Source organism: Paramisgurnus dabryanus, chromosome 9 (genome assembly GCF_030506205.2).
Source record: "Paramisgurnus dabryanus chromosome 9, PD_genome_1.1, whole genome shotgun sequence".
NCBI lineage: Eukaryota > Metazoa > Chordata > Actinopteri > Cypriniformes > Cobitidae > Paramisgurnus > Paramisgurnus dabryanus.
This window is the reverse complement of record NC_133345.1, coordinates 26,559,359-26,585,309: the sequence shown is the minus strand read 5'-3', so window position 1 is coordinate 26,585,309 and position 25,951 is coordinate 26,559,359. Positions and strand designations below refer to the sequence as shown.

Genomic DNA, 25,951 nt, shown 5'->3' with positions numbered 1-25,951 from the left:
TGGTGGCTTCCGCAGCGTTCCTATCCCGCTCAGGTAGGGCGCTTCCCAGTCGCTGGCACTTCTGTGGGGTTAAAGGAACATCTAGTGCCCGGCCTTCTGCCTTAAAACCTACCTCCTCCTCCTTAAATGGAACCGGAGGGCTTTTACGCAGTCACTGGAAGAGGTCAGCCCCTAGTGGCGTTTTGATAGGGATTCCCAATTCGTCGGTCACGACGTGACGTCGTAGTGACCGACTGAAAGGGAACGTCTCGGTTACGGATGTAACCCTCGTTCCCTGAAGGAGGGAACGGAGACGTCACGTCCCGTCGCCACAGGTGCTGCCACCTGCTGTTACGGCCGGTCACACTTCCGGCTTTCTCAGCGAAAAAGAAGCTAATTTCCTCATTTGCACCTGCTGCTTATATACGCACCTGGCGGGGCGGCGCCAGCATTATGCAAATATCTCAATGCCAAGTTCATTGGCGTTTTAGTAGTATTCGAAGCAGATTGGTCTCTCTAAGCGAGTTCCCAATTCGTCGGTCACGACGTGACGTCTCCGTTCCCTCCTTCAGGGAACGAGGGTTACATCCGTAACCGAGACGTTTTGCTTTGCAAGATCTCGCTGTGTATGCGCTCATGCAAGAGGCCATGTGTACAGCACAAAGATATGTTTTCAGAGAGCGACGAATAGATGTGCATGGGAGGTTGTGGAGAAAGCCCCCATTTGGAGATGACTTGAGCACAAACCACCTCATTTACAATAACCCAGCTTCAACATTGGGAGGGTAATTAGAAAGTTAGTTTAAATGTATTTGCGGTCATCATCAGTTAATAAGGCCCAATTTCTAAAAAAAGTTTGAATAGTTAAACTGCCCCCTTCAATAAATGTCACCTACAGTACTGCTTTGATATTTTTCCTAATCTTAAAAATAAATAAAGATGATGAAATGAATAAATAATTTAGAAAATGTAGAAATAAATAAATAAATAAATAAATAGTTGATAGTTGTGCCTTTAGCTACAGTTCGAAAACAGTTCTCACAGATTTGCACCTTGTGTAGTCCAGAGGCTTATGCTTCTAATAATAAGCCATTCTTTCTGACTCGCTGTTACAACGATGCGAACGCATTCGATATCAAAAGCTATTTTGCGGTCCACATCGTGAACCTCAATGTTTCCGTTTTTGAACTCCCCTAAAGTTATATAGGAGGAACATTGCCTTCCCTTCTTGGTTCCTACTAATTTCTCCCCCACTTCCAGAGCTCCGTGATGCAAAATGTCATTCTGCCGATCATCTGTTCCGGTGACAATCTTCATTTTGCTGATTTTCGTTGCTTTGTTGAACACTATAACATAAAAGTCCCCGGTGGAGGGAGATTTGCCCCAAAAGTACTCATCAACACTACTGTACGCTTTGGCGGCATCATAGCTCTCAAATACATTTATGTTCGTGTAAAGACTGGCAGGTGGGTTGTCAGGAATATCGAGCGAGTCTTCTTCAAAGTCATCATCCTTGAGTTTGTTCTCCGCCCCCTTGTAGGACGAATAGTAGCCCATGTGTTGAAACAGAGAGGGTTTGAAGCGAATCGCATCCTTTTGGGCCAGCAAACCTCTGAAATGGATGAGCAGCCAATCGCAAGGCATCTCCTGATAAAACATGAGCAGGAAATGGGCGAGTCTGGGAAGGTCTCGTGAGTGATACAGCTTCCCTATGTAGCCCAATTTTGAAAACTCCAACATCACCCAATAGGATCCCTCTTTGGATGCCACCACCTTTTTAAGTGCAGTGAGAAAGTTACGGGAGCAACGCACGTCATCTTCCAACATCATGTAGAAGTCTGAGAGGTTGGTGCAGAAGTTAAGCAGAAAGGCGTAATCTACATTCTGCTTGGAACGAAAGCGCACCCTGTCTTCGGGATCATTATAATTTCTCTTTAACCCTTCCAGGGATGGATAGTACTCTTCGGGCGCGTGGATGACCAGTAGCCGGCCTGCAATGATGTGATGGCCAAACTTTCTTGAGATTTCCTGAACCAGGCTTTCGCACCATGCTAGGTCGAAGTCCGCCAAGTGGACGACTACTACGATCTCTTTGAGCTCCTCGTAGCTCGACTGGTCAAAAATGGACTTGATGGTCTCTAACAGATAGTTTCCTCGTTTTCGTTTCACAGATGATAGTCCAATGGTGAGATATTCTGCAAAAACATTGTGAAGGGAACATTGTGAACACTTTTTAATGTACAGTATACTGTATGGTGTACAAAGTGAAGGACTCTTACTTTTTCGAGGTAAAGGTGTTCCAGCAAGATACCGATAAGTCACATTGATGGTCCCAGAAAAATTGGTCATGTCTTTAAAGGTATGAACATATCGCTCTGAGTTTAGCGGATGCATGGAGGTCTCTCGCAACTGACGTTTATCTTCCTCCTGAAACACATGGCAGCCGAGACGGACAGAAAAACACATACATTAGTAAAAAGGATTCAGATAGTCCCAAGAGCATCCAATACATAAAAATACAGTTTTCCTGGAATGCATTTGCAACCGAATGTAAATACTACACGTTATAAATATTACTTTACACTCTCGTATAATATCTTTAGAGGTAAATAATGTCCTTTGAATAATTAATGGTACACACAATATTACTCTATCTCAACTCTACAAATCACTTGTCTAGCATAAAATAATAGCTTAATAAATTAAACTACACTTCAATGTCTTTTAAACCCTGCAAAAAAGTTCCCAGGCACTAATAGTGTTTGTATTTCAATTAAATGGGGGCGAGTTAGGAAGTGACTTCATTAAAAAAAAAATGGGCACACCTTTGAATAATTCAACAGACAAACACACGCGACATGTTATGATCACAAAGTTTTGATCATAAAGTTGGGCTCATGAATTATAAATGCGTCTCTTGCATTTGCACTGCCTCTACATCATGAAATTTTAAACACGCTGTATCCTGAGCTCTCATAATTATACATGCACAGCACAATACTGGCAGCCTTAAACGCAACATTTGGTAATTAAAGCGTATGAACAAAATAACTTTTCAGTACAGTGATAATTAATGCTAATACACATGCAACAACTTGTTGGGAAGTCCAATAACGCCTTGTTATCTGGCTCACTGGTGTAAATAAACTGACCTCTGTAATTTACATGGTGTATGTCAACAGCAAACTCACCAGCACATAGCCGTCCTCGATGTAGAGGTTTATGAAGAGCAGGAAAGTAATGAGGGCCACCAGGAAAGGAATGGCGGAGCGTTTCCGGAAACATCTCATCTTGTCCAGATACTTTAACGGCAGTCTCATGATTAAAACAGGATCGGTCTAAACTGAGAAAATAAAGAAAAGATACTGAGGTTTAATCATTGGTTCTCAAATACAATTTACAAAGTACAATTTAGCAGTGCAATCTTTTCAATCCATGGCTACTTATAACAAGCCAATTGTTTTAAGGTGCTAAATTGTACCATACAATACGCATTAGTAATACACAATGCTTGCAACACCAAGGTCACAGGTTACGATATATTAAATTAACTCATTTAATATAATGTCTCAAGGCGTTTGAGCCCCCAAAATAGAGTGCCACAGAGATTACACATTTTTGTAGGCCAACCCCGGAAGTTAGTGGGACACTAACACGTTTTGTCCAACAAGTTAATATTCCCAGATGAACAAAACTTTTTTAAAATTTTTATTTTTAACTCTTTCCCCGCCATTGACGAGTTATCTCGTCAATTAAGAGAAAACATTTGCATAAAAACGTGTTTCTAAAGAATTTTTATTTCATCTGCAATACTGCGAATATCCACTTACCCAATTTATGAAAAAACTAAAGCCAAAATGTTATTTACTAATTTTAAACTCTGTGTATGTTTTGATAATCATTTTGAATCTCTAACAAAATTCCTTCCCAAAAATATTTATGTTTAAATATATAATATATATAAATATATAATAAAAATATTAATGTTTATATATTTTTAGAAGAAAATTTTCCTGGAAGGCATTTTGTGAAACTTTTGTGAAAATCACAAAAAAATGCGGGCGGGCAACTTAAAAAAAAAAAATAACTGGCGTGATCCGTATCATGACCCAGGGTTCGGCTCGCATGCGATTCGCGGATTAATATGCAACTTTAAATAGGGAAAGTTTATTATTTGCACGTGTTTCAAAGGTTTACACATGTTAACATTCAAGTGATTTTAAACAATTTAAACACAAAAAGGTGAGCAGTTTTTTGGTCGCACAGACGCACATGCGGTTGAATATGTCCGGTCCAGCTTCAGTCAGACGTGATCATCCCTATCCCCTTCAAAGATCAGAATTCTTGATGTGTGAACTTTAGAGAGAGTTGTGCTGCTGTGTCTCGTACTGTAGTGTAGACGAATAAAGCAATGAAATCAATGTAACGTTTTTATGTGGAGCCACTGTGAAATTCGCCCTTCATCTGTGTGTGCGCTCGCGTTTTAAGTGCACTCCATAGTGCATACATGAAGAGACACGTTTCAAAAAGCAAGCCAACATAAAATCTTTCTGTTCTTGACAGGGCACATACAAACAAAATTATCTTCACAGTATTCTTTATCTAATAAAAACATTTGTTTATATCTTAAGTGAATTATAGAGTCAGAATCCAGTCGGTGCTTATTTGGTCTTAAAGAGACAGTAACCTCAATTAACCTATTTAAGTCTGTGTCATTTTGGTTAATCAAACAGCCCAAGATAGAAAATCACTTTTGTTGCTCTAATTTTTTTTTATTATATTTAATTCATACAATACAGACTGTGTTATTATTTATTTGATTCAATACCTAATGTTAATTTTAGACCTTACTCTGCAACGTTTTGTGATTTCTTTATTTGGTATTAGATTTTTCCCTCCCTTTTTTGCTGATCCGAAAAAATATGTAATGTGATCTGAACCGTGAGTTTTGTGATCCATCACACCCCTTATCCCTGCGGCACTCTGTCTGTCGCCGTACTCCAGAACCCAAACGCAAAACCCTGCAGGCTTCAAAATGTCCCAAAAGTGTTGAAAACTCCACTCGACTTATACTCGTGCCATATATTTTAAGTGCCCTGAAGACATTTGCTCCTCTACTTTTCTTGTGGATATCTATGTTTTTCTGGTTGTTATGCATTATTTAAAAGCAAAACATCCTACAACAGTTCAAGCACAGAAAATGTGAACCGAAGGCAACACTTTTTGAGTAATCTGAGACATTGGGGGTTCAAATGACATGAGGGCAAGAAAATAATGGCAATATTTTCATTTCTAGGTAAACTATCCCCCTTAAAGTTCAAAATACTGAAATAATCACATCATTACTATTCAGGAGAAAGTGCCACCAGTTTACGCTAAAACAGAAAACCATTGAAGCACTTCTTTTTGTTTATAAGACAGGACATTCACTTTAAGGTCACACTAAAAATAAGGCGGGCGTCTCCTGTGCCTTTAAGCTTTGTAATTAACCTGACAACAGTAGAGGTATATTGCAGCTATAGCTCAAGAACACAGTGTGAGGTTAATATCCCGTCCCTGCTCACCAGGCATTAGCAGTCTGTGTCTCTAAATCCTGTTGTTTTGGCCTGCACTATATTCTTAAAAGCCATACTGCAATGCAAATGACATTTAAAGGGACAGTTCACCCAAAAATAAAAATTATTTAATCATTTATTCACCCTCAAGTTGTTTTAAACTTGCATGATTTTGAGGTGAACACAACATAAGATATTTTGATAAATGACGCACACAGGTACCCATTGACTTACATAGCTTTTGTTTCCCACCGTCAACTGTGTGATTACTATCATTTATCACAATATCTTCTCTTATGTTCAACAAAAGAAAGAGACAATATGAAGGTGAGTAAACACAATTTTCACAATTTTCATTTTTGGAAGAACTAACCCTTTAAATCTCTTTAAATCTCTGTATCTTCTTGCAGTGAAGAGACTGGACGGTTGTCTTTCTTTGGAAAAATGAGAAAGCTGTGCTGTGTGCATAAATCTTTCATTTCTGACCTCTAATTACGCAATGTAATATGAGAACAGAAAATGGTACACAAGTGTTTGGAAGTCTCTAAGTATTCAAGTATCAGTGCAGGTTTTTTTTAATGGCTGCTGCTAAGCCGCTAATGGAATACAAAATAACTTCACAGCGAATTCTTTGACCAAATGTGTATCGATTCTGCCCGCCACAGGCTTGTTTCACCTGGGGATTGTCAAGTCAATGAGCGCCTGCCTCATTCAGAGCAAGCAAGCATATTTTTTTATTATATAAGCATTTTTCCCCAATTTAAATAATGTATCAAAGACTAATGTCTTTGTCAAAGGTGCATTTACATCAGAGGACTCTGACAGTGACAAACAACATTTTTATTACTAACTGTATAAATATTATGACTACAACCACATCAGTCCCCTTCCATGATCATATCAAGAGTAGCAATCTTTTAGTAATTAATCTAATTAATTAGATTAACTAGTTTGATTTAAATCACTGATCTCACACTGACTTACACTGTCAATATTAAAGATTCAAAGCTTATATTTTCACAAAATGTTCTTTAAATTACACCGGACGATTTTGTGTAAAAAAAACAGTAAGGGGGCATGTACACCTAGTTTACAGTACATGTTTCTTTATTTTTAAATGTTTCCAGCAGCTGCTGGATTTTGTCCACGCCGAGCACCGGTGCTCTGCGTTTGCAGTATTCAGCGCTGAGCGCCCAGAGTTGAAAATTTTTCAATTTTGGGTGAAATGCTCAGCTTGTCAATTTAACTTTTACTCAACCGTCCAATCACAGTGGAGAAGGGGTGGAACAAATACCACAGCAAACAACAGAGGCATCCTACAACAACACAGAAGTATCATAGCAACCAAAGTTTGAAAGGTTGCCTGCCAGTATTGTGTATTTGTGATTTTCCCAAAAGTTTCACAAAATACCTTCCAGGAATATTTTCTCCTACAAATATATAAACATAGAAATATATCAAATATAAGAACAGACCCTCTGCTTTCAAACAAACAATAAAACAAACAAAATGGGATTTAAAAAAATAAATCCTATCTATATTTTTTCTCTGCTTATAAACCCTTAAATATGGGTATTTTTCTTCAAAAATACAAATTGTTTAGCAAAAAGCTAAAATAATTGCATGTTTGTGAAGAAATTCAGATTCAGATTTTTCATAAATTGAGTAAATCCATCAAGTGGATAATCGCGGTATTGCAGATTAACATAAAATTTTATCAGGAACATGTTTTTTATGCAAACGGTTTCTGTTAAAAGTGCTCTAAGCGAATATATGAGTTTTAGGCCATAACATTTTTTTTGTTTCATACAGCATACACCTCACTATCTGCTAGCTGCCTGTCCCCTGAACACACTGTTAAAAAACGTGGCGTCTGTAGACAGCCCATGCTCCACAAACTGCAACAAAAAAAAGTAGTAAAACCTACCACCACAAAACATAACAATGTGTTCCAGCCAATAAACAACAATAAGGATTTGGGAGTGGGGCGCGTACATGACTCTTTCAGAAAGCACGGAAGGGAGGAGTTAGCTATGCTCCATTTTGTTTGACAACACTTCGAACGTCAAGAAGTGACGTCACACAGATTCACTTAGAGTGCCTTTAATTGACAAGATAACTCGTCAATGACGGGGAAAGAGTTAAAATTCTAAATTCCGCAAAAAGCTGAAATAATTAGATTTTTGTGAAGGGATTTTGTTAGAGATCAGAATCAGAACGATTATTTAAACATACACGAAGTGTACAATTGATAAAAAAAAATGTTGCTTTAGTTTTTTTATAAATTGGGTAAGTGCGCTGTCTAGTGGATAATCACGGTATTACAGATAACCATAAAAACTCAACTTTTTTCATGCAAATGTTTTCTATTAATTGACGAGAAAACTCGTCAATGGCGGGGAAAGAGTTAATTTGACCAAGATGTGTCACTGCTATTGCTATGAATGGGGAGATCACACTGACCAACGTTGCTCTAGCAAAGGAAGTCCTGCCTTCCAGTAAAAAGAGCCAATGGTCAACCATTAAATAATGACATCCTTTGGGGAAGGGGCTCTGTAAAAACCTGTTCTTTGCGACAGCTTTTGCTGATTGTACTACCATGCTCAGTATCTGACAGGTCTTGCTTTAACAAGACCTGGAGGCGTTGCAAACATGGTGACGTGACTTCCTTAAAAAGAATTTGGCTTAGCTAGCAAGCGCCCACTGTTGGCATCTGCCTGGTGGTTGGTGTACACACCCTTAAATCACAAAAATGACCTCAGGTGGGTTTCACAGGCAGGGTCACAATTGTACATTTTATTACACAACTGGCTGACTTTTACATTTTCCACTTCACACCATTTAGCATTTTGAGACATGCTGGTGGATTCATGTAATGGTAATGCAAAGTAACAGCAAGCCTGGAACTGATTCAGTCAATGCAGTGGTGATGAAGGACACAGCCTGGAAACTTTCTTTCAGTATACAGCTTCATAAGGCACATTGCAACTCTTATGTTTACACAGACATGTCTATTATATGACATACCCAAATATAAAGAAGCATAATATTCAATCCATATATACTGTAGTTATAGATCTGTGTTATTGAGAAACTGCATGATGTTTGAGTCAATGAATGAAAGAGTTAAGAGTTAAGTTAATTTACTGAGGATAGTTGGAGGCGAATTAATTTTAGAGCCTAGAAGAGTTTTGAGTTTAAAGTGAGAGTGAAAATTCAATAAAAATGTTCTCCTGAACGTATTACAGAGAAAGATAAAATGGATTTTTAAATGTTATCAAATATCACACACAACCAGTTGCAATCTCGGTTTCAGGCATTTTTCACCCGCCTCAAATCTCCCTGTGAAGTGTCCAAACACTTCATATGCTCCCTCAGGGTGAAAATAAAACATCCATTAGAAACCTATTAAGCTGAGCTGACATTATTCCTCCTCCTTTCAGCAATGCAGAGAGCACCGCTTGTTGACATACACACAAAATCAATTTTGAGCTCTAAAACCAAAGGAAAGGTAGAAAAACAGAGATTTAATAATGAATGCACCTCTTCCCGGACTAAAGCCACAGATATAGTTCGTAAAAAGGGAAAACCACCAACCTACAGTAATGCCTTCATCAATTGTAATTACATCTGACAGGCCTTGATTCTGAAAGAGGAGGTCTGCACTCAGCTGCCAGGGATCTTGCAGAGAAAGTGGTTGACGTAAATAACCTCAGGCTTTTTGTCGCCGCGTACATCATCACATCCCGGGGCAAGCAGCCTTTTGCCAGTCAACCTACTGTAAGCTGCCCATTTACAGTGATACCGTCGTGCCAAACGAATCGGCTTAATTATAAAATGAATGGTGTAATGTAAAAAGTTAATTTCGTGAAAACACAGAAAAACAGATGGCTGGCGTGTCTAACATCGTCTTATGTTACGACGTGTTCACCAAACTCATAGGCTGTGTACAAAGCAAAAAACGTGCCAGTATCATTTGGAGCTTTAATCCAATGATCTTTTCTTACTCTCGCATTGATGACGGTAGGAATGTCATTTCTCCCAGGATGCATCGCTCTCTGCTTTGGTGACATGAAATGGAGAATAAACTTCAGAATGAGAAACAAGAAGCTCCCCGGTGAGAGGAAGGCAATTACAGTCACGTCTGATGTGCAGCACGACCCCATGAATAAGAAAAACAAATCAGTTTACAGAGTTGGAAGCGGCTTGGAGAGATGTTTGAGGAAGGATATCTGCTAGATTGTGAATTGGCTACGCAATTTTTATTATGTAAATGCACTAGGAGAGCATGTGGAATTAGAGAACACTCGGCTTGAGTTTGATTTTTACACAAACACTCCTGGTACTCAGCAACTCATCTCATTATTAAAATATTGGCTGCTTACGAAATTGCATACTCTAAGGAGATACTTATTTTGAATGGGTACTAGGCTTGGGCGGTATCCAAATTTTGATACCATCAAACATCCTCCCTATTTTACCCCGGTATACGGTATTACCGTGAATAATTATAAAATTATGACGTAATCAGACGGCGTCACTATAATGTTGGCTTGTGCCTAAACCCTTCAGAAACTGAATACCAAACACTAATACTGAAACAATAACAAAATAACATGCACAACAATATTAACAACTTTTATTAGCAACAACTAGCAGTTTTAAAAAAAGTTAAATACAAAGATCAAACAGAATTAACCAGTTGTCGGTTAAAAAAGTGATCTCTAAATTAGGCTATTATAGACAGTGGACTAAACGCGACTAGCCATCTCATTCCAATTTCCAGGATATTTTGTGTGAAGTGAACAAATCCCTCACACTCAATTTTCATAACTCGCCTGTTTGTACTTATAAACCAATAAAAACATTTGGCGCAAGGTCACGGCATTTGGGTTCTGGCGCAAGGTCACGGCATTATGGTTCCCTTTCAGTCGGTCACTACGACGTCACGTCGTGACCGACGAATTGGGAACTCGCTTAGAGAGACCAATCTGCTTCGAATACTACTAAAACGCCAATGAACTTGGCATTGAGATATTTGCATAATGCTGGCGCCGCCCCGCCAGGTGCGTATATAAGCAGCAGGTGCAAATGAGGAAATTAGCTTTTTATCGCTTCGAAAGCCGGCAGTATCTGCTACTGAGAAGCTACTCTACTCTGGTGGGATTCGATTGCTGAAGTTGGTTGGACTAGCAGTACCACAGCGGACGCTTCGCTTAATTCCACGACTCCACATCTTTATTTTGTTTTGAGTTTTGTGTGTGCGTTGCCTTCCTGTGCGCTCATCAACTAAGCATCTGAGTGAATTTCCCTAAAAGAGTGATACGAGAGAGCTTTGTGCCTTGTTAAAGGCAGCCACTCTCTCGTATATCCGGACATCAGCGTCCTTTTCAGGATGGCTTTTCGTCCGTGCGATCTTGGGTGCGGCAAGTACATGGGTCCGAAGGACGGTCACGAGCGTTGTCTTTCGTGTTTGGGCATCGAGCACGCAGAGGCAGCGTTCGCTGGGGGTAAGTGTTCTCACTGCGAGAACATGTCCCTTGTGGATTTGCGCAGACGGTTGTCTTTCCTCCGGGAAAAACGCAACCCTCGTCATGCGAGTGCTGAACGCCGCCACGGTGCGGCTGTGAAGCTCTCAAAAGACGACCTGCGCATCACTGTGCTGAGCCGAGCGGGGGATTCGTCCTCAGGCTCTCAGCCTCCTCATCCACAGCCGGTTGATGTGCCGATGGAGACTTCAGCATCGTGTTCTACGATGTCTCTAGAATCCATCGTGCCGCCCTCCGGGTCCACCGACGCCGCAGCATCCGAGGGTGGGCCTCCTCCCCCTGACGTGGACCCCGACGCCCTTCCTCCCTCTGGTCGGGTTGGGACGCCGGAGTTCGATCCAGAGATGGTGGCCGTGCTCGCTCGAGCGGCGGAGACCGTAGGGTTAGAGTGGGTTCCCCCCCCTCAGCCCGAACCGTCCCGCCTGGATGATTGGTTCTTTGGAGCTGCCCGGGTTTCACAACCCTCTCCACCGGTGCCTTTCTTCCCCGAGGTGCACGAGGAGCTGACTAGAACCTGGAAGTCGCCGTTTTCCATGAGATTACGGCCGTTTCAGCCCTCCCCCCTCACCTCCCTCACCAGCGGAGCCGCTAAGGGTTATACGGGGATCCCTCCCGTGGAGCGTGCTGTCGCGATGCAGCTGTGTCCGGCACACGCTCCCTCTTGGAAGGACCGCCCAACCCTCCCCTCTCGTGCCTGCAGACAGTCCTCCGGTTTAACGGGCGCTGCCCACCAGGCATGTGGAGAGGCGGCCTCAGCCCTGCACGCAATGGCGTTGCTGCAGGTTCACCAAGCCAAGGCCTTGAGGGATCTGCACGAGGGAGGACACGACTCGCCTGTCCTTTCGGAGCTCCGGGCTGCCACTGACCTGGCTCTTCGCGCTACGAAGGTGACAGCGCAGGCGATTGGTCGTGCCATGTCCACGATGGTGGTCCAGGAACGCCACTTATGGCTATGTCTGGCTGACATGTCGGAAGCGGACAAGAACAAGTTTTTGGACGCTCCAGTGTCACAGGCTGGCCTCTTCGGTGAGTCGGTGGAGTCTTTTGCCCAGCAGTTCTCCGCCGCCCAGAAGCAGACAGAGGCGATCGCACAGATCATGCCCCGGCGCAAGCGACCTGCATCTCGCCCTCCAGCGCCGGCGGGCCCGTCTGCTCCTCGCCGAGGGCGCCCTGCGGCGGCTGCCTCCGCCCCCCCCACTAGAACATCTTCCAGGCCACGGAGGGGGAACAGCCGTCGACAGCCCGCCCCGCCCGCCCCACCCGCTTCCCGTGGTAAACGGAAGACGAAGCGGCCCTGAGACGGGCGACCTGGATTGGGATGGGATCACTCTACGGGAGACGGTGATGGCATCGCTCCCTCCACCGGTAGAGGGCCGGGTGGAGAATCTTTGGTTTCCTTTTGTTTCTGTTCCGCCGGCTTTTCAGCCGGTACCCACAAAACCACAAAAAGAGTGCATTCCTATTCCTTCTCCAGGTCTGCAGAGGATCGAGAGAGATGTGAGCGGGCATTCACATGCTCTTCCTCCCTCTCCTCTATCGCCAGCGGGTGTTCTGAGGAGTTCCAGCTCTCCGCTGAGGAGACGGGACCACCAGCACCCTCTTCGGAGTCTGTGCTCTCCGCTGAGGAGACCAGACGACCGTCACCCTCAGCGGGCTCAGGTCAGTGTCACACACACACATACTGTAGATACTTATGCTGTCCCAGCAGACGTACCGGCAGTACCACCTGTCCCGCTCAGCCGCCCCACCGCGGGTACCCCGACAGTGCCGTTAATTCCCCTCGTACGGTCCCTGGGGGCGTGGCTTCAGCTTCCCAGCCCGTCTCGTTGGGTTTTACGCACTGTTCGCCTCGGTTACGAAATTCAATTCGTCCGGCACACACCCAAATTCTCGGGCATTCGTTTCACCACGGTGAAAGCGTCCGATGCACATGTACTGCGTGCAGAGGTCGAAGTCCTGTTGGCGAAGGACGCGATCGAGCCGGTCCCTCCAACCGAGATGAGATCGGGCTTCTACAGCCCGTATTTTATAGTACCCAAAAAAGGCGGTGGGTTGCGACCGATCTTGGATTTGCGCGTTCTGAACAAATCTCTGCAGAAGAGGTCCTTCAGAATGATAACACCGAAGCAAATATTCAATTCAATTCGCCCCCAAGATTGGTTTGCGGCAATAGACCTGAAAGACGCGTACTTTCATGTGTCCATAATCCCTCGTCACAGACCGTTTCTCCGGTTTGCGTTCGAGGGACGGGCATACCAGTACAAAGTTTTACCGTTCGGGCTATCCCTCTCTCCCCGTGTGTTCACGAAAGTAGTGGAGGCGGCGTTAAAACCCCTCAGAGAGAGCGGCGTTCGCATATTGGCTTACCTCGACGATTGGCTTATAATAGCGCATTCTCGACGGACGCTGTGCGAGCACAGAGATTTAACGCTTCGGCATCTCGCCCGTTTGGGTCTTCGGGTCAACTGGGAAAAGAGCAAACTCTGCCCCACGCAGAGGATCTCTTTTCTCGGGATGGAACTGGACTCGATCGATTTATCGGCGCGTTTGACAGAAGAGCGCGTCCAGTCAATTCTGACTTGCCTCGGTTCATTCCGAGGGAAGAATGCGGTCCCGCTGAAACAATTTCAGAAGCTCCTGGGGCATATGGCTGCAGCAGCGGCCGTGACACCGCTCGGACTGCTCCATATGAGACCGCTTCAGCGTTGGCTTCACGATCGAGTCCCGAGGAGAGCGTGGCGCGCCGGCATCCATCGTGTAACCATTACACCTGCGTGTCGCCTAACATTCCCCCCGTGGTCGGACCCCGCGTTTCTCAGGTCCGGTGTGTCCATGAGACAGATCGCTCAGCATGCTGTTGTACACACAGATGCGTCCGACACGGGCTGGGGTGCCACGTACGACGAGCTTACAGCTTCAGGGGTGTGGACAGCACCCCAGTTGCACTGGCATATCAATTGCCGAGAGTTGTGGGCAGTATATCTGGGACTCGTACGCTTCGCTACGGAGCTGCGAGGGAAGGATGTACTAGTACGCACCGACAACACTGCGACCGTTGCGTATATCAACCGTCAAGGCGGTTTGCGCTCCCGTCACCTGTCGCATCTCGCTCGTCATCTCCTCCTTTGGAGTCAGAAGCATCTGAGGTCCCTTCGTGCCATTCACATTCCGGGCTCGCTCAATACAGCGGCGGACGCGCTTTCTCGAGCGGCGCGCCCCGGCGAATGGCGACTCCACCCCCAGACGGTCCAGCTAATTTGGAAGAAGTTCGGTCGTGCGCAGATAGATCTGTTTGCGTCGCCGGACGATACCCACTGTCGCCTATTTTATTCACTAACCGAGGGCAGCCTCGGCGTGGACGCATTGGCACACAGCTGGCCTCGGGGGATGCGCAAATACGCATTCCCCCCAGTGAGCTTAATCGCACAGACACTGTGCAAGGTCAGGCAGGACGAGGAGAACCTTTTACTGATCGCCCCATATTGGACGAGCAAGAATTGGTTTCCAGAGTTGATGCTCCTCGCGACAGCCCCTCCCTGGCGGATTCCCCTGAGGAAGGACCTTCTTTCTCAAGGAGGGGGCACATTATGGCACCCGCGCCCCGACCTGTGGGATCTCCATGTGTGGTCGTTGAGCGCGCGCAAGGTTTAAGTGATTTACCGCAAGCGGTATCTAACACAATCAACGCGGCACGAGCTCCGTCTACGAGACGGGCTTACGCGTTTAAATGGAACCTTTTCGTCACCTGGTGCTCTTCGCAACGCGAAGACCCCAGAGAATGCCCTATTAACACCGTGCTTTTATATCTTCAACATAGGTTAGACGGTAGGCTGTCACCCTCCACCATTAAAGTTGATATCGCTGCTATTTCTGCTCATCACTCACTTATTAACGGCAGAACAGTTGGCCAGCATGATTTGGTTGTTAGATTTCTAAGAGGCGCTCGTAGGCTAAACCCCTCGCGCCCTCCTTCTATTCCTCCCTGGGACCTGTCCATGGTGCTGAAAGCCCTGCAGGCCCCCCCGTTCGAGCCTTTGCAGTCTGTGAGTCTGAAGCTTTTATCAATGAAAGCTCTGACCCTGCTAGCATTGGCCTCAGTGAAGAGAGTAGGGGATTTACATGCATTCTCTGTTGACGACTCGTGCCTTCAGTTTGGTCCTGCTGCCTCAAGCGTAACATTGAGGCCCAGACCAGGTTACGTGCCCAAAGTTCCCACTACTCCTTTCAGAGATCAAGTGGTGAGCTTGCAAGCGCTGCCTCCGGAGGACGCAGACCCAACCATGGCTTTGTTGTGCCCCGTACGCGCACTGCGACTCTACGTGGATCGCACGCAAAGCCTCCGGACCTCAGACCAGCTCTTTGTTTGTTATGGTGGCCAGCAGAAAGGGAAAGCTGTCACTAAGCAGAGGATGTCTCATTGGATAGTTGATACTATCGCCCTGGCTTATAATCTTCAGGGTATTCCTTGCCCCTTTAATTTGAGAGCGCACTCCACACGGAGCGTTGCCTCATCTTGGGCTCTAGCTCGTGGTTCCTCGCTAACAGACATCTGTAGAGCTGCTGGTTGGGCGACACCTAATACGTTCATTAGATTTTACAGTGTTCGTATTGAGCCTGTATCCTCTCGTGTTCTTTCCTCACCAGGGGGAGCACGGAGAACAGTCTCACAGGTCGGCTTGCAGCCTCCATCTGATGCTTCATAACTGTATCAGTATGGAAGGCCTTCAGAACAAAAATGCGTAATGGTTTGAATTGTTCTTCCTCCGCTGCCTTGGCAGCCTTTGTTGCGGAGCATTGGCTGTCAGCCTTCACTAGCTGCATCCTCGCGAACCTACGTGTTGGCTCGGGCTCCACATTGTGTCCCACCGGGTTCCTTTGTGAGTATTTTCCGTGGGGTTAATCCTACTAGCCCACGTTTCCCTTAGCAGAGCACTGCTTTGCTTACACAGCCACGGCTGTCATTTTTACCTCAACTACGGTTGACTTTCGCCCACCATTAACCCTTAAGACGGGTGGTGGCTTCCGCAGCGTTCCTATCCCGCTCAGGTAGGGCGCTTCCCAGTCGCTGGCACTTCCGTGGGGTTAAAGGAACATCTAGTGCCCGGCCTTCTGCCTTAAAACCTAATTCTCCTTATCCTTAAGTGGAACCGGAGGGCTTTACGCAGACACTGGAAGAGGTCAGCCCCTAGTGGCGTTTTGATAGGGATTCCCAATTCGTCGGTCACGACGTGACGTCGTAGTGACCGACTGAAAGGGAACGTCTCGGTTACGTATGTAACCCTCGTTCCCTGAAGGAGGGAACGGAGACGTCACATCCCGTCGCCACAGGTGCTGCCACCTGCTGTTACGGCCGGTCACACTTTCCGGCTTTCTCAGCGAAAAAGAAGCTAATTTCCTCATTTGCACCTGCTGCTTATATACGCACCTGGCGGGGCGGCGCCAGCATTATGCAAATATCTCAATGCCAAGTTCATTGGCGTTTTAGTAGTATTCGAAGCAGATTGGTCTCTCTAAGCGAGTTCCCAATTCGTCGGTCACGACGTGACGTCTCCGTTCCCTCCTTCAGGGAACGAGGGTTACATACGTAACCGAGACGTTTCGTGCACATTGCATCAAGCTAAAATTTAATCAAAGCAACAGTCTCAGACTTGAGGAAAATTGCTGAACATTTAAACCTATTTTCTGCACATTCCACCATATTTTAATGAAATAAAGAAAGTCCTCTTTCTGTTAACTCATATTTCTGCATATTCCAGCATATAAAATAAAAATATTTTTTGTAAAATCCAGTAATAAAATAATTAAAACGAAAGTCTTTCCTGGTTGTATTATTAACATTCACGTCTTTTAACAGTAAAGTGCAGATTAAGTTTTGTTTTTGTAAATCATTAGACATTTTTACCACTTAATTAGGTTTTGCTTTCTTTTAAGTGAATTTCGTTTGTATAAATTGTGTCTTAATTTTAAGAAATGTTTCATCAACCAATTGCACGTATTTAATAAATTAAAAGCAAATATAGTAGACAATATAATAACCGTGACATGGAGGCGCCGGCACGGCGCGTTCGCTTGCATTGCATTGTTAACTAGAACGCACGGACCTCATCATAAATGAATGAAACTCATACATTAGCATTTAATATCTTTGCTGCATTTTTCTAAAACAGACAAGGGCTTTCTCGCGGCTCGCATCAGCAAAGCATTGCATCGTCCATGTTGCACTTAACAGAAGTTGAAACTTGTCTTTTTGAAAAATAAAAAAGTAATAATAATTATACAAAAGAGTTGTTCTAGTCATTACTAGAAGGCACAGAGTGAGTTAGACCTGCCTTGGCGGTGCGTCTTTAATGCATTCTGAAGGTGCCTGTTTTATCGTGTCTATTAGGTCTATTAGTTCTATTAGGCAACATTCCGCATAAGATGGGTTTAGATTTGGAATTACATTACATCTACATTTTAGTGCTAACTGCTAAGGTGATGATGATCATCATCTTTCTTCATTATTTTTAGCACTACCTCAGACTTAAGCGCCGTCTCTTCGGAGCTGTCATTTTCTTAAATAAGCCGCGGCAATGTTTCAAATGAGCTTCTAATAAGACAAACGCCTTTATTTTTCACGCGATCACCTTACCAAAACCATTTTGAAACTAAGGAGTCATTTGTCCTCTGATTACATACAAGCAGCATACAAGCTCCTCGGCGACGCGTTTGCGGGAATCATGTTTCGCATGAGCCGGAGGCAGAGCAGCAGAGAGATGCGACAGAGTTGCGAAATTGCAGGCGAGGCTCGAAATGGCTGTTATTTCAAACAGCGTAACTTGTTTTAAACTAATCAGTTAATGGCTCGGTGGTCGGTGAAGAAAATGTTTAGTTTTCGCCATCCCTAATTTAATATTTAATCCTTGTCTGCTATATAAGTTCATTGTTTTTTTGTTTAAATGCCGGTATGGCGGTATAGAAACTGATACCTTTGCTATTTTTAGATCCCGCGGTATACCATATTACCGTATTACCGCCCAAGCCTAATGGGTACATATTTATTAAGCTCAAGAAAGTATAGGGGAGAGTGGGGCACAACCTAACGCTTTTTGGTTTTGGCTCAATCATTTAAAAAAATAAAAATAAAAAGTTTTATTAATTATATTTTTACACAAGCAACACACACATCTCTGCTACAAATGAACATTTTAATTTTGTTTCTAGTACTTACCATTCTTGGACAATTACACCAAACGTGACAGAAGTGGAAATGTTACAACTTACCCCATAGGTGGGGTTAATTGTAACAGGCAGGGGGTTAGTTGTAACACTTGCTAAAAATTAAGTTTGCAGGCAAATATTTCAATACTATTTTGTCTATATACTTGAAGTGGATATTGTTTATATATCTGTTTATAATAGACAGGTATCCACACAGTATTCATTCATCCAGCCCTTTTCTAACAATAGTTCAATAAATAGATACTAATATCTAAATACGTGAGAAAAAGCAGCATAATTATGACAAAACTTTTTTTATATTTGACCCAGTCTGTTATAACCATACTACAGTTTCAAAATCAAATTCTGAGATAATGAGCATCAAAGTCTGATTTTAGCCATTTATTTCATTATGATTTCAATCTTTGACGTGAACTTATTCAATCAATATTAAAGATATGAACAAAAATGTATTTGACACACGATTTTTGATAAGACAAGCACATTTATTTTGTTGACAGCCAGCAATCATTAGTGTGCAGTGTATTAAAATAACGGCAAGAATTATGGTAACGTTTTTCATATCGTAAGTGCTGAGGGGTTAGTTGTAACATAGTGTTACAATTAACCCCGCTGGGTAAAAATATTTTCAAGCCCACCAAAAAAGTTGCTAAGAGCTGCAGACATATCTCAAAACGATGCTATGTTTTAGTCAACAAGACTGATTAATTTGACATAGCATTGGATTCGGTATCTTATACACCTAACTTAGAAACGGAAAAAAACATATGATGAAAATTTTTACTTACATGCCACCAAAACACTCGTTCATCAATAACTCTCTGGAAAAACATTATACATTTCCAATAATTTGCGTAAGATCATCTTTTGGCAGCGTGAAAAAATACCGGAAAACCAAAACACTCAACCTTTTGCAACAATGTAGTTTTTGCCCCACGCACCCCTCTAAAACTTGGCGGAGCCAGCCGTCGCCATCTTAGGAGCGCGTCACCTTACATAAGTCGTTGATAACCAAAAATTGCCGAAGAGGCGGGATTTGGGTGAAGCTGAGGTGCCTAGTTGCTGAAACTACGCCCGCCTAGCTTGATGGTAGTGATGGCAAAGGCAGTTCATCTGTCACTCAAGTGACCACACTTTTAATTATGCAGAACTGTAAGGTTTAATTAAAGTCACAAAACAATTCACCCTAATTACAGTTGTCATGAATTAGCTATATAGACCAAAAACACTTTTTGTACCAGGCTGTAAACATATGAATTGTTGCTGTAAAGTTGGGCATCTTAACATGGGGGTTTAATGGGATTGACTCCCTTTTGAACCCAGTCTCTAGTGGCCAGTCAATGAATTGCAGTTTCAGTCACTTCATGTCCGGAAGGTTGCCCCTTAGACACACCGCATTCGACATATTGTCATTGTCATGTGACCGACCAGCTTCAGCAGCATCACATCATCTCCATTTACAAATTCCCTCACATGACCACATGGGATCAAATGCACACATCAGATCCAGTGGCGATCGGTGACAATCTTTTTTCGAGGGCGCTCGATGCAAAGTTCGTGTGTAGACTGTCATGTGTATGGTTCGTAATTTCCAAGTATGTGTTCTGCGCGTCGAGTGAATCTATGTGCATCACGTGTCTTGTCAAAATAAGTGCCTGCTGCAGATGCGTCTAAAGGGTTTATGATAAAAGAGACGCTCGTGTTTGACATTTACTCGCATAATCTCATGCGTAATCAGAGTTTACTGTTAAGGGAGTGTCTTGGGTGTATTTTGTGAACGTCTCTTTTATCATAAATGGTTTTGACGCGTGTGAAGCAGACACTTATTTTGACAAAACACCTGTGCACATAGGATCACTCCACGTGCAGAACACATATTTTGAAAACACAAGCCACACACATGACACTCCGAACACTTATTTTGAATTTGTTCCCCTCGGATGAGCATTCACAAGCCGCCACTGTTCTGAATCCACAGACTCTTATGAGTACTGTAAATTCAGATATATAATTTTTTTTACTATATAGTGGAAAGTGAACTTACAAGACCATGCACATGGCAGGCATCGTGGGTATGTTTGGGTGGGTACGTTTAAATTTTCATTCAAAGAGTCACCACAACCAGCTAGCTACTTTTGTATATTTTCCCAACAGGCTAATCCTTAAAGCTCGAAATTCAAAACAAATATGAGTCTGCAAATTTCCTCAGAGCTCTGTTGTAAAATAAATTAAGCCTCTAATTCTGCAATGAATAAATAAATAATGTTTTCGCAAAAGTAAATCTATATAAAGCAACTTTCCAGGTTTTCTGGCACAAAAGGAAGCTTGCGGTTTAAACTGTAAGCTAACACATTTTCTTTCAAATGAACAGCTTCATAATACCTCTGTCAGCTTTAGCTTTATGGTGCTCAGGACGCAGAGACGCACCTCGCCTTAATGCAAAAACCTGCAGAGAGGGGAGGAAAAAAGCCATTTTGACTAAGAGAGAAACAGATTAATAAAGCTGCCAGTAGAAAGCAATTCTTCCACATTTGATCTTGTTATCTGTTTTACATTATTTCCCAAGGGTATGCTGCACCTCGCTGATATACAGCTCTGCACAAATAATCAATTAAGCCCGCAGATTCAACAGCCTTCTGCTCTTGCTTTGTGTCAGAGCTTCAGCCACTTAAATAGATTTTTCTCTTCAACAAAAAGGCAAGAAAGAGTACAGGCTTTAGATGATAAGACGCACTGCCTATAGATGGACGCTGCGAGGAGATGAACTCCATTTTGTTAATTAAATGAATTTCTTCCTGGTAATCAATTTGCGCAATGCAGACCTGTTTATCGAAATTTGCCATTATAGGCTTATTTAAAACAAAAAATACAATTATGTAACGGATCAAGGGTCTTTTGTTGTAAATGTGCAATCAACAACACGCTAGAGAAAGAGAAATATTGTCTGCTTCACTGTGTTTGTAGTGGGAAAAAATAAAAAAGCTATGATTAATGAATAATATAATATGCTCATATGAAAGCATTGATTAATCCTTTGATTCAATGCTTTCATATGGGTCATATGAGTAAACAATCATTATTAGTGCAAAATGATCTTATGGAACCAGTTAAAATCTATCTATCTATCTATCTATCTATCTATCTATCTATCTATCTATCTATCTATCTATCTATCTATCTATCTATCTATCTATCTATCTTAAAGGGACGTTCCACTTTTTTTGAAAATATGCTCATATTCCAGCTCCTAGAGTTAAACATTTGATTTTTATCGTTTTGGATTCTATTCAGCCAATCTCCGGGGCTGGCGCTAGCACTTTTAGCATATCTTAGCACAATCCATTGAATCTGATTAGACCATTAGCATCGTGCTAAAAAAAACAACCAAATAGTTTCAATATTTCTCCTATTTAAAACTTGACTCTTCTGTAGTTTACATTGTGTACTAAGACCGACAGAAAATTAAAAGTTGCGATTTTCTAGGCAGATATGGCTAGGACTACACTCTCATTCCGGCGTAATAATCAAGGACTTTGCTGATGTAACATGGCGGGAGCAGGCGTAGTGATATTACGGACTGCCCGAAAACAGTCCCCTGCCATTGAAAGTAACCAAGGGGACTATTTTCGGGCAGTGCGTAATATCACATTTTTAGCGCGATGCTAATGGTCTAATCAGATTCAATAGATTGTGCTAAGCTATGCTAAAAGTGCTAGTGCCAGACACGTAGATCAGCTGAATGGATTTCAAAACAGTAAAAATCAAAAGTTTAACTCTAGGGGAGTTGGAAAATGAGCATATTTTCAAAAAAAGTGGAGTGTCCCTTTAAGGTACGTCAGCATAATTTTATTATTTGGCACTAACATAGCAAATCTTTATTTCTCACTACTTTGACTGCCTGTAAATCTTCATTTCTCAATACCCTGACTGCATGTAAATCTTTAAATGGTTGTGTAAGTATTTGTATGCACCTGCTAAAACGGCATTTTTTGACATTGGTTATGCTCATCTACACATTTTTAAAGCACAAGATGTTTCTCTAAAGCCTCTGGAGAGGATGCAAGCTTGCAACTGCAGAATCCTCACTAAATCACACGAAAACATTGTTCAACTATTGCTGACAATGTCAGACACAAAACACACACGCAGGCCCCCACACGCACACGCTTCTGCAAGGCAGGAAGTCTGAGATTTCACCAAATCCTGCTTAGTCAAAATTATTCTTGTTTCTTTTTTTACAGCACACAGGCTGAATTTCTGTTCCTGCTAAAACGTTGTGCAAGTGACAATTCACAAGTACAGTGAGGACACTTATTGTCTAGAAACTCTCTTTCCTCGTGCCCGACGTTCCTGCAAAGCAGGTGACATTTTCTCACATCTTATAAAGTTGTCATATTTAAGGCTTGCTGACAGATTGCAGATAAAAGAAGACATTTGTTTATGTTCCCATCCTGAATCATGGTGGCAGACTATTTTTAGCGGTTCTCCTGAACTGAAGCCACGGTGGCGCTTTTCTGTCGAATGTCTCTGTGTTTTGATGTATGAATAAATCCAGCACCCCGGATTTGGGTGACGTCCAGGCTGCAGCAGGCACCAGCTGTACAGGTGGCTTAGCTTCAGGTTGGAAGCCGTGTGAAGAGCTGGATTGATGCTGAATACAAAGCAAATTCTATAACGGTTTACAAAAGCCAGCTTCTTCAACCGTAACAATAAAAGAAACAAACATGCCAGAATTGAAGTGCATTACTGAGAGAAAGGGAGTGATTGGATGATTTATTGTTTGCTTTTCGTGCCAGGATGAAAGCTTTTTGATCCTCAAAAAATAAAACATTGCTTAAATTACTTTCGGTCTTTGTGGATAAACAGTCCAATGATAACTGCCTGACTTTTTGCCATAACTACTGCAGTCAAGCCGTGCTTGTGATTCTTGCCTTTAAATGAATTAGAATTGACATTTCTCTATTTGTGCCACCATTTAAACTTGATGTTTTTCCTCACTGAGCTCAGGGCAATGCATTCTGGGATTGGGTTTTTCACTATGGGTACATGTAATGTTAACTTGTGGCTAAAACAAATTGTTCTAGAAGACAGCATAATTACTTAATTACATAATTACTAAGCTTATAATTTCCTTGCCTTTAAATTCCATCTTAGTAGGTGTTGGAACTGAACCATTGACCTTCCACTGAAAATGTGCAGTCTATTCTTGTCTTTCTGCTCTATGTTGTCTGCAGTTTATGCAGTAAGTTTTAGTCTGATGTCTTGCCAAATATGAGTGACTAATGCTTACTCGACTCATGCTGTGCTTTAAGTTACGTGCTACATCTTCAAGGTAAGCCTGTTGAGTGAGGTTCTATCATTGCCGTAAGGCTTTCTTTACCTCTAAGGTCATTTGGAGATGCAGAGGTCTTTGAAATTCTATCAGCAGTGAGTGTAATGAGGAAGAGAGGAGTGAGTGTAATGAGGAAGAGAGGCGTGAGAAATGATTTATGTGTGAGTAAGTCTCTCTCAGGTCCCTCTCAGCAGTTAGTACTTTGACCCAGATTATAGCACTAACCCAAACCTCAAAGGGAAGCGATAGAGATGAACTATAGTGATATCATTGGCCCTTTTCCACTATAAATAACTAAATTTTTAATAAAAAATTAATCAATTTTTTTTTACTTTGTATTATTTTAATGTACTTTGATGTACATTATATATGTTATATGATGTAACTTTAATGTACATACTCTCTTTCTCTATTTCCATGTGGGCTGGCATAGTATATCTGGTTTAATATGATACCCGTCATTTATTATGCTGACTAAATGTCTCAGTCTCAGATTTTTTTTACCAGGCTACTTGATTCATTTTCTTTTAATAAAGCACTGAGATAAGTATGAGCTTTCGAATGAAATGGTTTAAATTTTATGTAGGTGCCATCAAAATTAATCATCTTTCTCAAATTCTTCATTCTTCTAAAAAAAAATTACAATCTTGGAATTGAATTTACAGTTAACATAACTATTAGTTATATTGTGCTTCTGTATCTCAGTGGTAGAGCATTGCATTAGCAGCGCAAAAATCCATGGTTTTTGAACCTATTGAACAGACATCCTGATATAAAAAAATATATATAAATTTTTTTCAGTATTTGTGTTCCCTGGGTTCTTAGTTTTTAATAACGTACCTAATGTGCCAATCAGAATCGAGCATTTTACTGTGTGTTCACACCATAGACTGTAAAAAAAGATGGACGACTCCCGTTCGCTCTCTTCCATTGGTAAAAAGTGAAGCCGTCAGTGTCCCGATACAGTGCTGACATCTTGGGTCTTGAGTCTGCGCAGTAGCAATTTCGGGACCAGTCCTGCGCAGTAGTGAGCAGGAAGTAAAGCCCCGCCATTGCAGAATGTGCATATCACAGCTGTCAATCATGACGTGACAACACCGTTTTTATAGCAGTAAATAACTAAAAACAAACTTATTTTAAAAACAAACACTTGAATTTACATCAGCGTGATAAAAACTACAGTAACTGACAGAAACCCGCTTCAGAAAAAAGATAATTAAAGTGTAATTAAATTGTTTAGTTGGTCTCAAGTCCCATTGAATAAGATGGGGAGGCGGGGTTTATGACCTATACTAGGATCAGTCACTGGGGGGCCATCGAGAGGTTTTGGCTTCACTTTTCAGGCCTTGTGCGGCACCCTTGGTTCACATCATCGATTTGTGCAAGTAGATTACATACAAAGTCAATGCAAAGACACAATCAGCCGCGTTCTCCTATCGTGGGGCGATGCGAATGACGTGATATGGGCGCTGAGTTTTCTGCAAAAACACGCTCTATTCGTCTCAAACGCATCTTTGCCCAAGTTGAAAATATTAAACTCTAGCAAAAAATTCGCATAACACGAATTAAATCCCGCGAGTAATCTAGAGCGAGTAACGCGATCCCCCCGCGTTTGGTGTGTGCGTAGCATTAGAGTGCCGTGTAATAAAGTAAATTAAAAGTATAGTGTAATGAAAGGGGTTGGAGTTGTATGCATGTTTTAAATCCATTTCAATCCCAAACAATACTCACTGTCCTATAGTCCATATTAATCTATTCTGCAATCGACTTTGTCTGACATAGATAGGACATGGTCTTGAATTCTGTTTAGGATATTATATTTGTGAGTCTGCATAGAGTAAACAAACTTTTTTGGATGACATTTGCTGACATTAAATACACTTCATCGCTTGGCTTTCCTGGGAGACTGACTTTGAAAGCCGCACCATTGAGCAAAACTTCCCTCCCTATCCATTTACGGCAGAGGAATGGTAGGACAGCTCTCTTTCCTAAAAGCTCTGTAAAAAGCCAAGGTGACCACTGGGTCACAAGTGAGAAATAGGAAAATGGCTGGGGGCGTTCGTCCAGTAGCTGATAACATGGAAAGCACTATCTCCTTTCAGCACATTTCTGTCTCAGGAAAATCCAATGCTATAGCATTCACGAGAGAGTCGCTTTCATGCTCTCTCTCTTTCACTCGGACTCCTTTCTCTCTCTCCGAAGTGATGGGCAGTTCATTGTTTATCATCATACAATGGATACCGTGTATCAAAGTCAAGAGAAAGGCTTTAACGATGTAATTTCCGTTTTTATGGCGACTTGTTTGCAAAGGGCCC

The 25,951-nt window shown here is 42.5% G+C and overlaps 1 protein-coding gene across 3 annotated transcripts in view; it reads right to left on the bottom strand.

The window, feature by feature from the left end:
• Window positions 1-586: 586 nt before the first annotated feature.
• mgat4c (mgat4 family member C) overlaps window positions 587-25,951 on the bottom strand; it is a 145,247-nt gene continuing 119,882 nt past the window's right edge. For all 3 annotated transcript variants that reach the window (XM_065278877.2, XM_065282714.2, XM_065282716.2), the window contains 3 exons: window positions 3,171-3,322; window positions 2,259-2,406; window positions 587-2,174 (listed from right to left, as the gene is read on the bottom strand). In XM_065278877.2, coding sequence (XP_065134949.2) covers window positions 1,018-2,174; window positions 2,259-2,406; window positions 3,171-3,299 — 1,434 coding nt within the window. In that variant the 5' untranslated portion in view covers window positions 3,300-3,322 and the 3' untranslated portion in view covers window positions 587-1,017. The remainder of the gene's footprint in view (window positions 2,175-2,258; window positions 2,407-3,170; window positions 3,323-25,951) is intronic.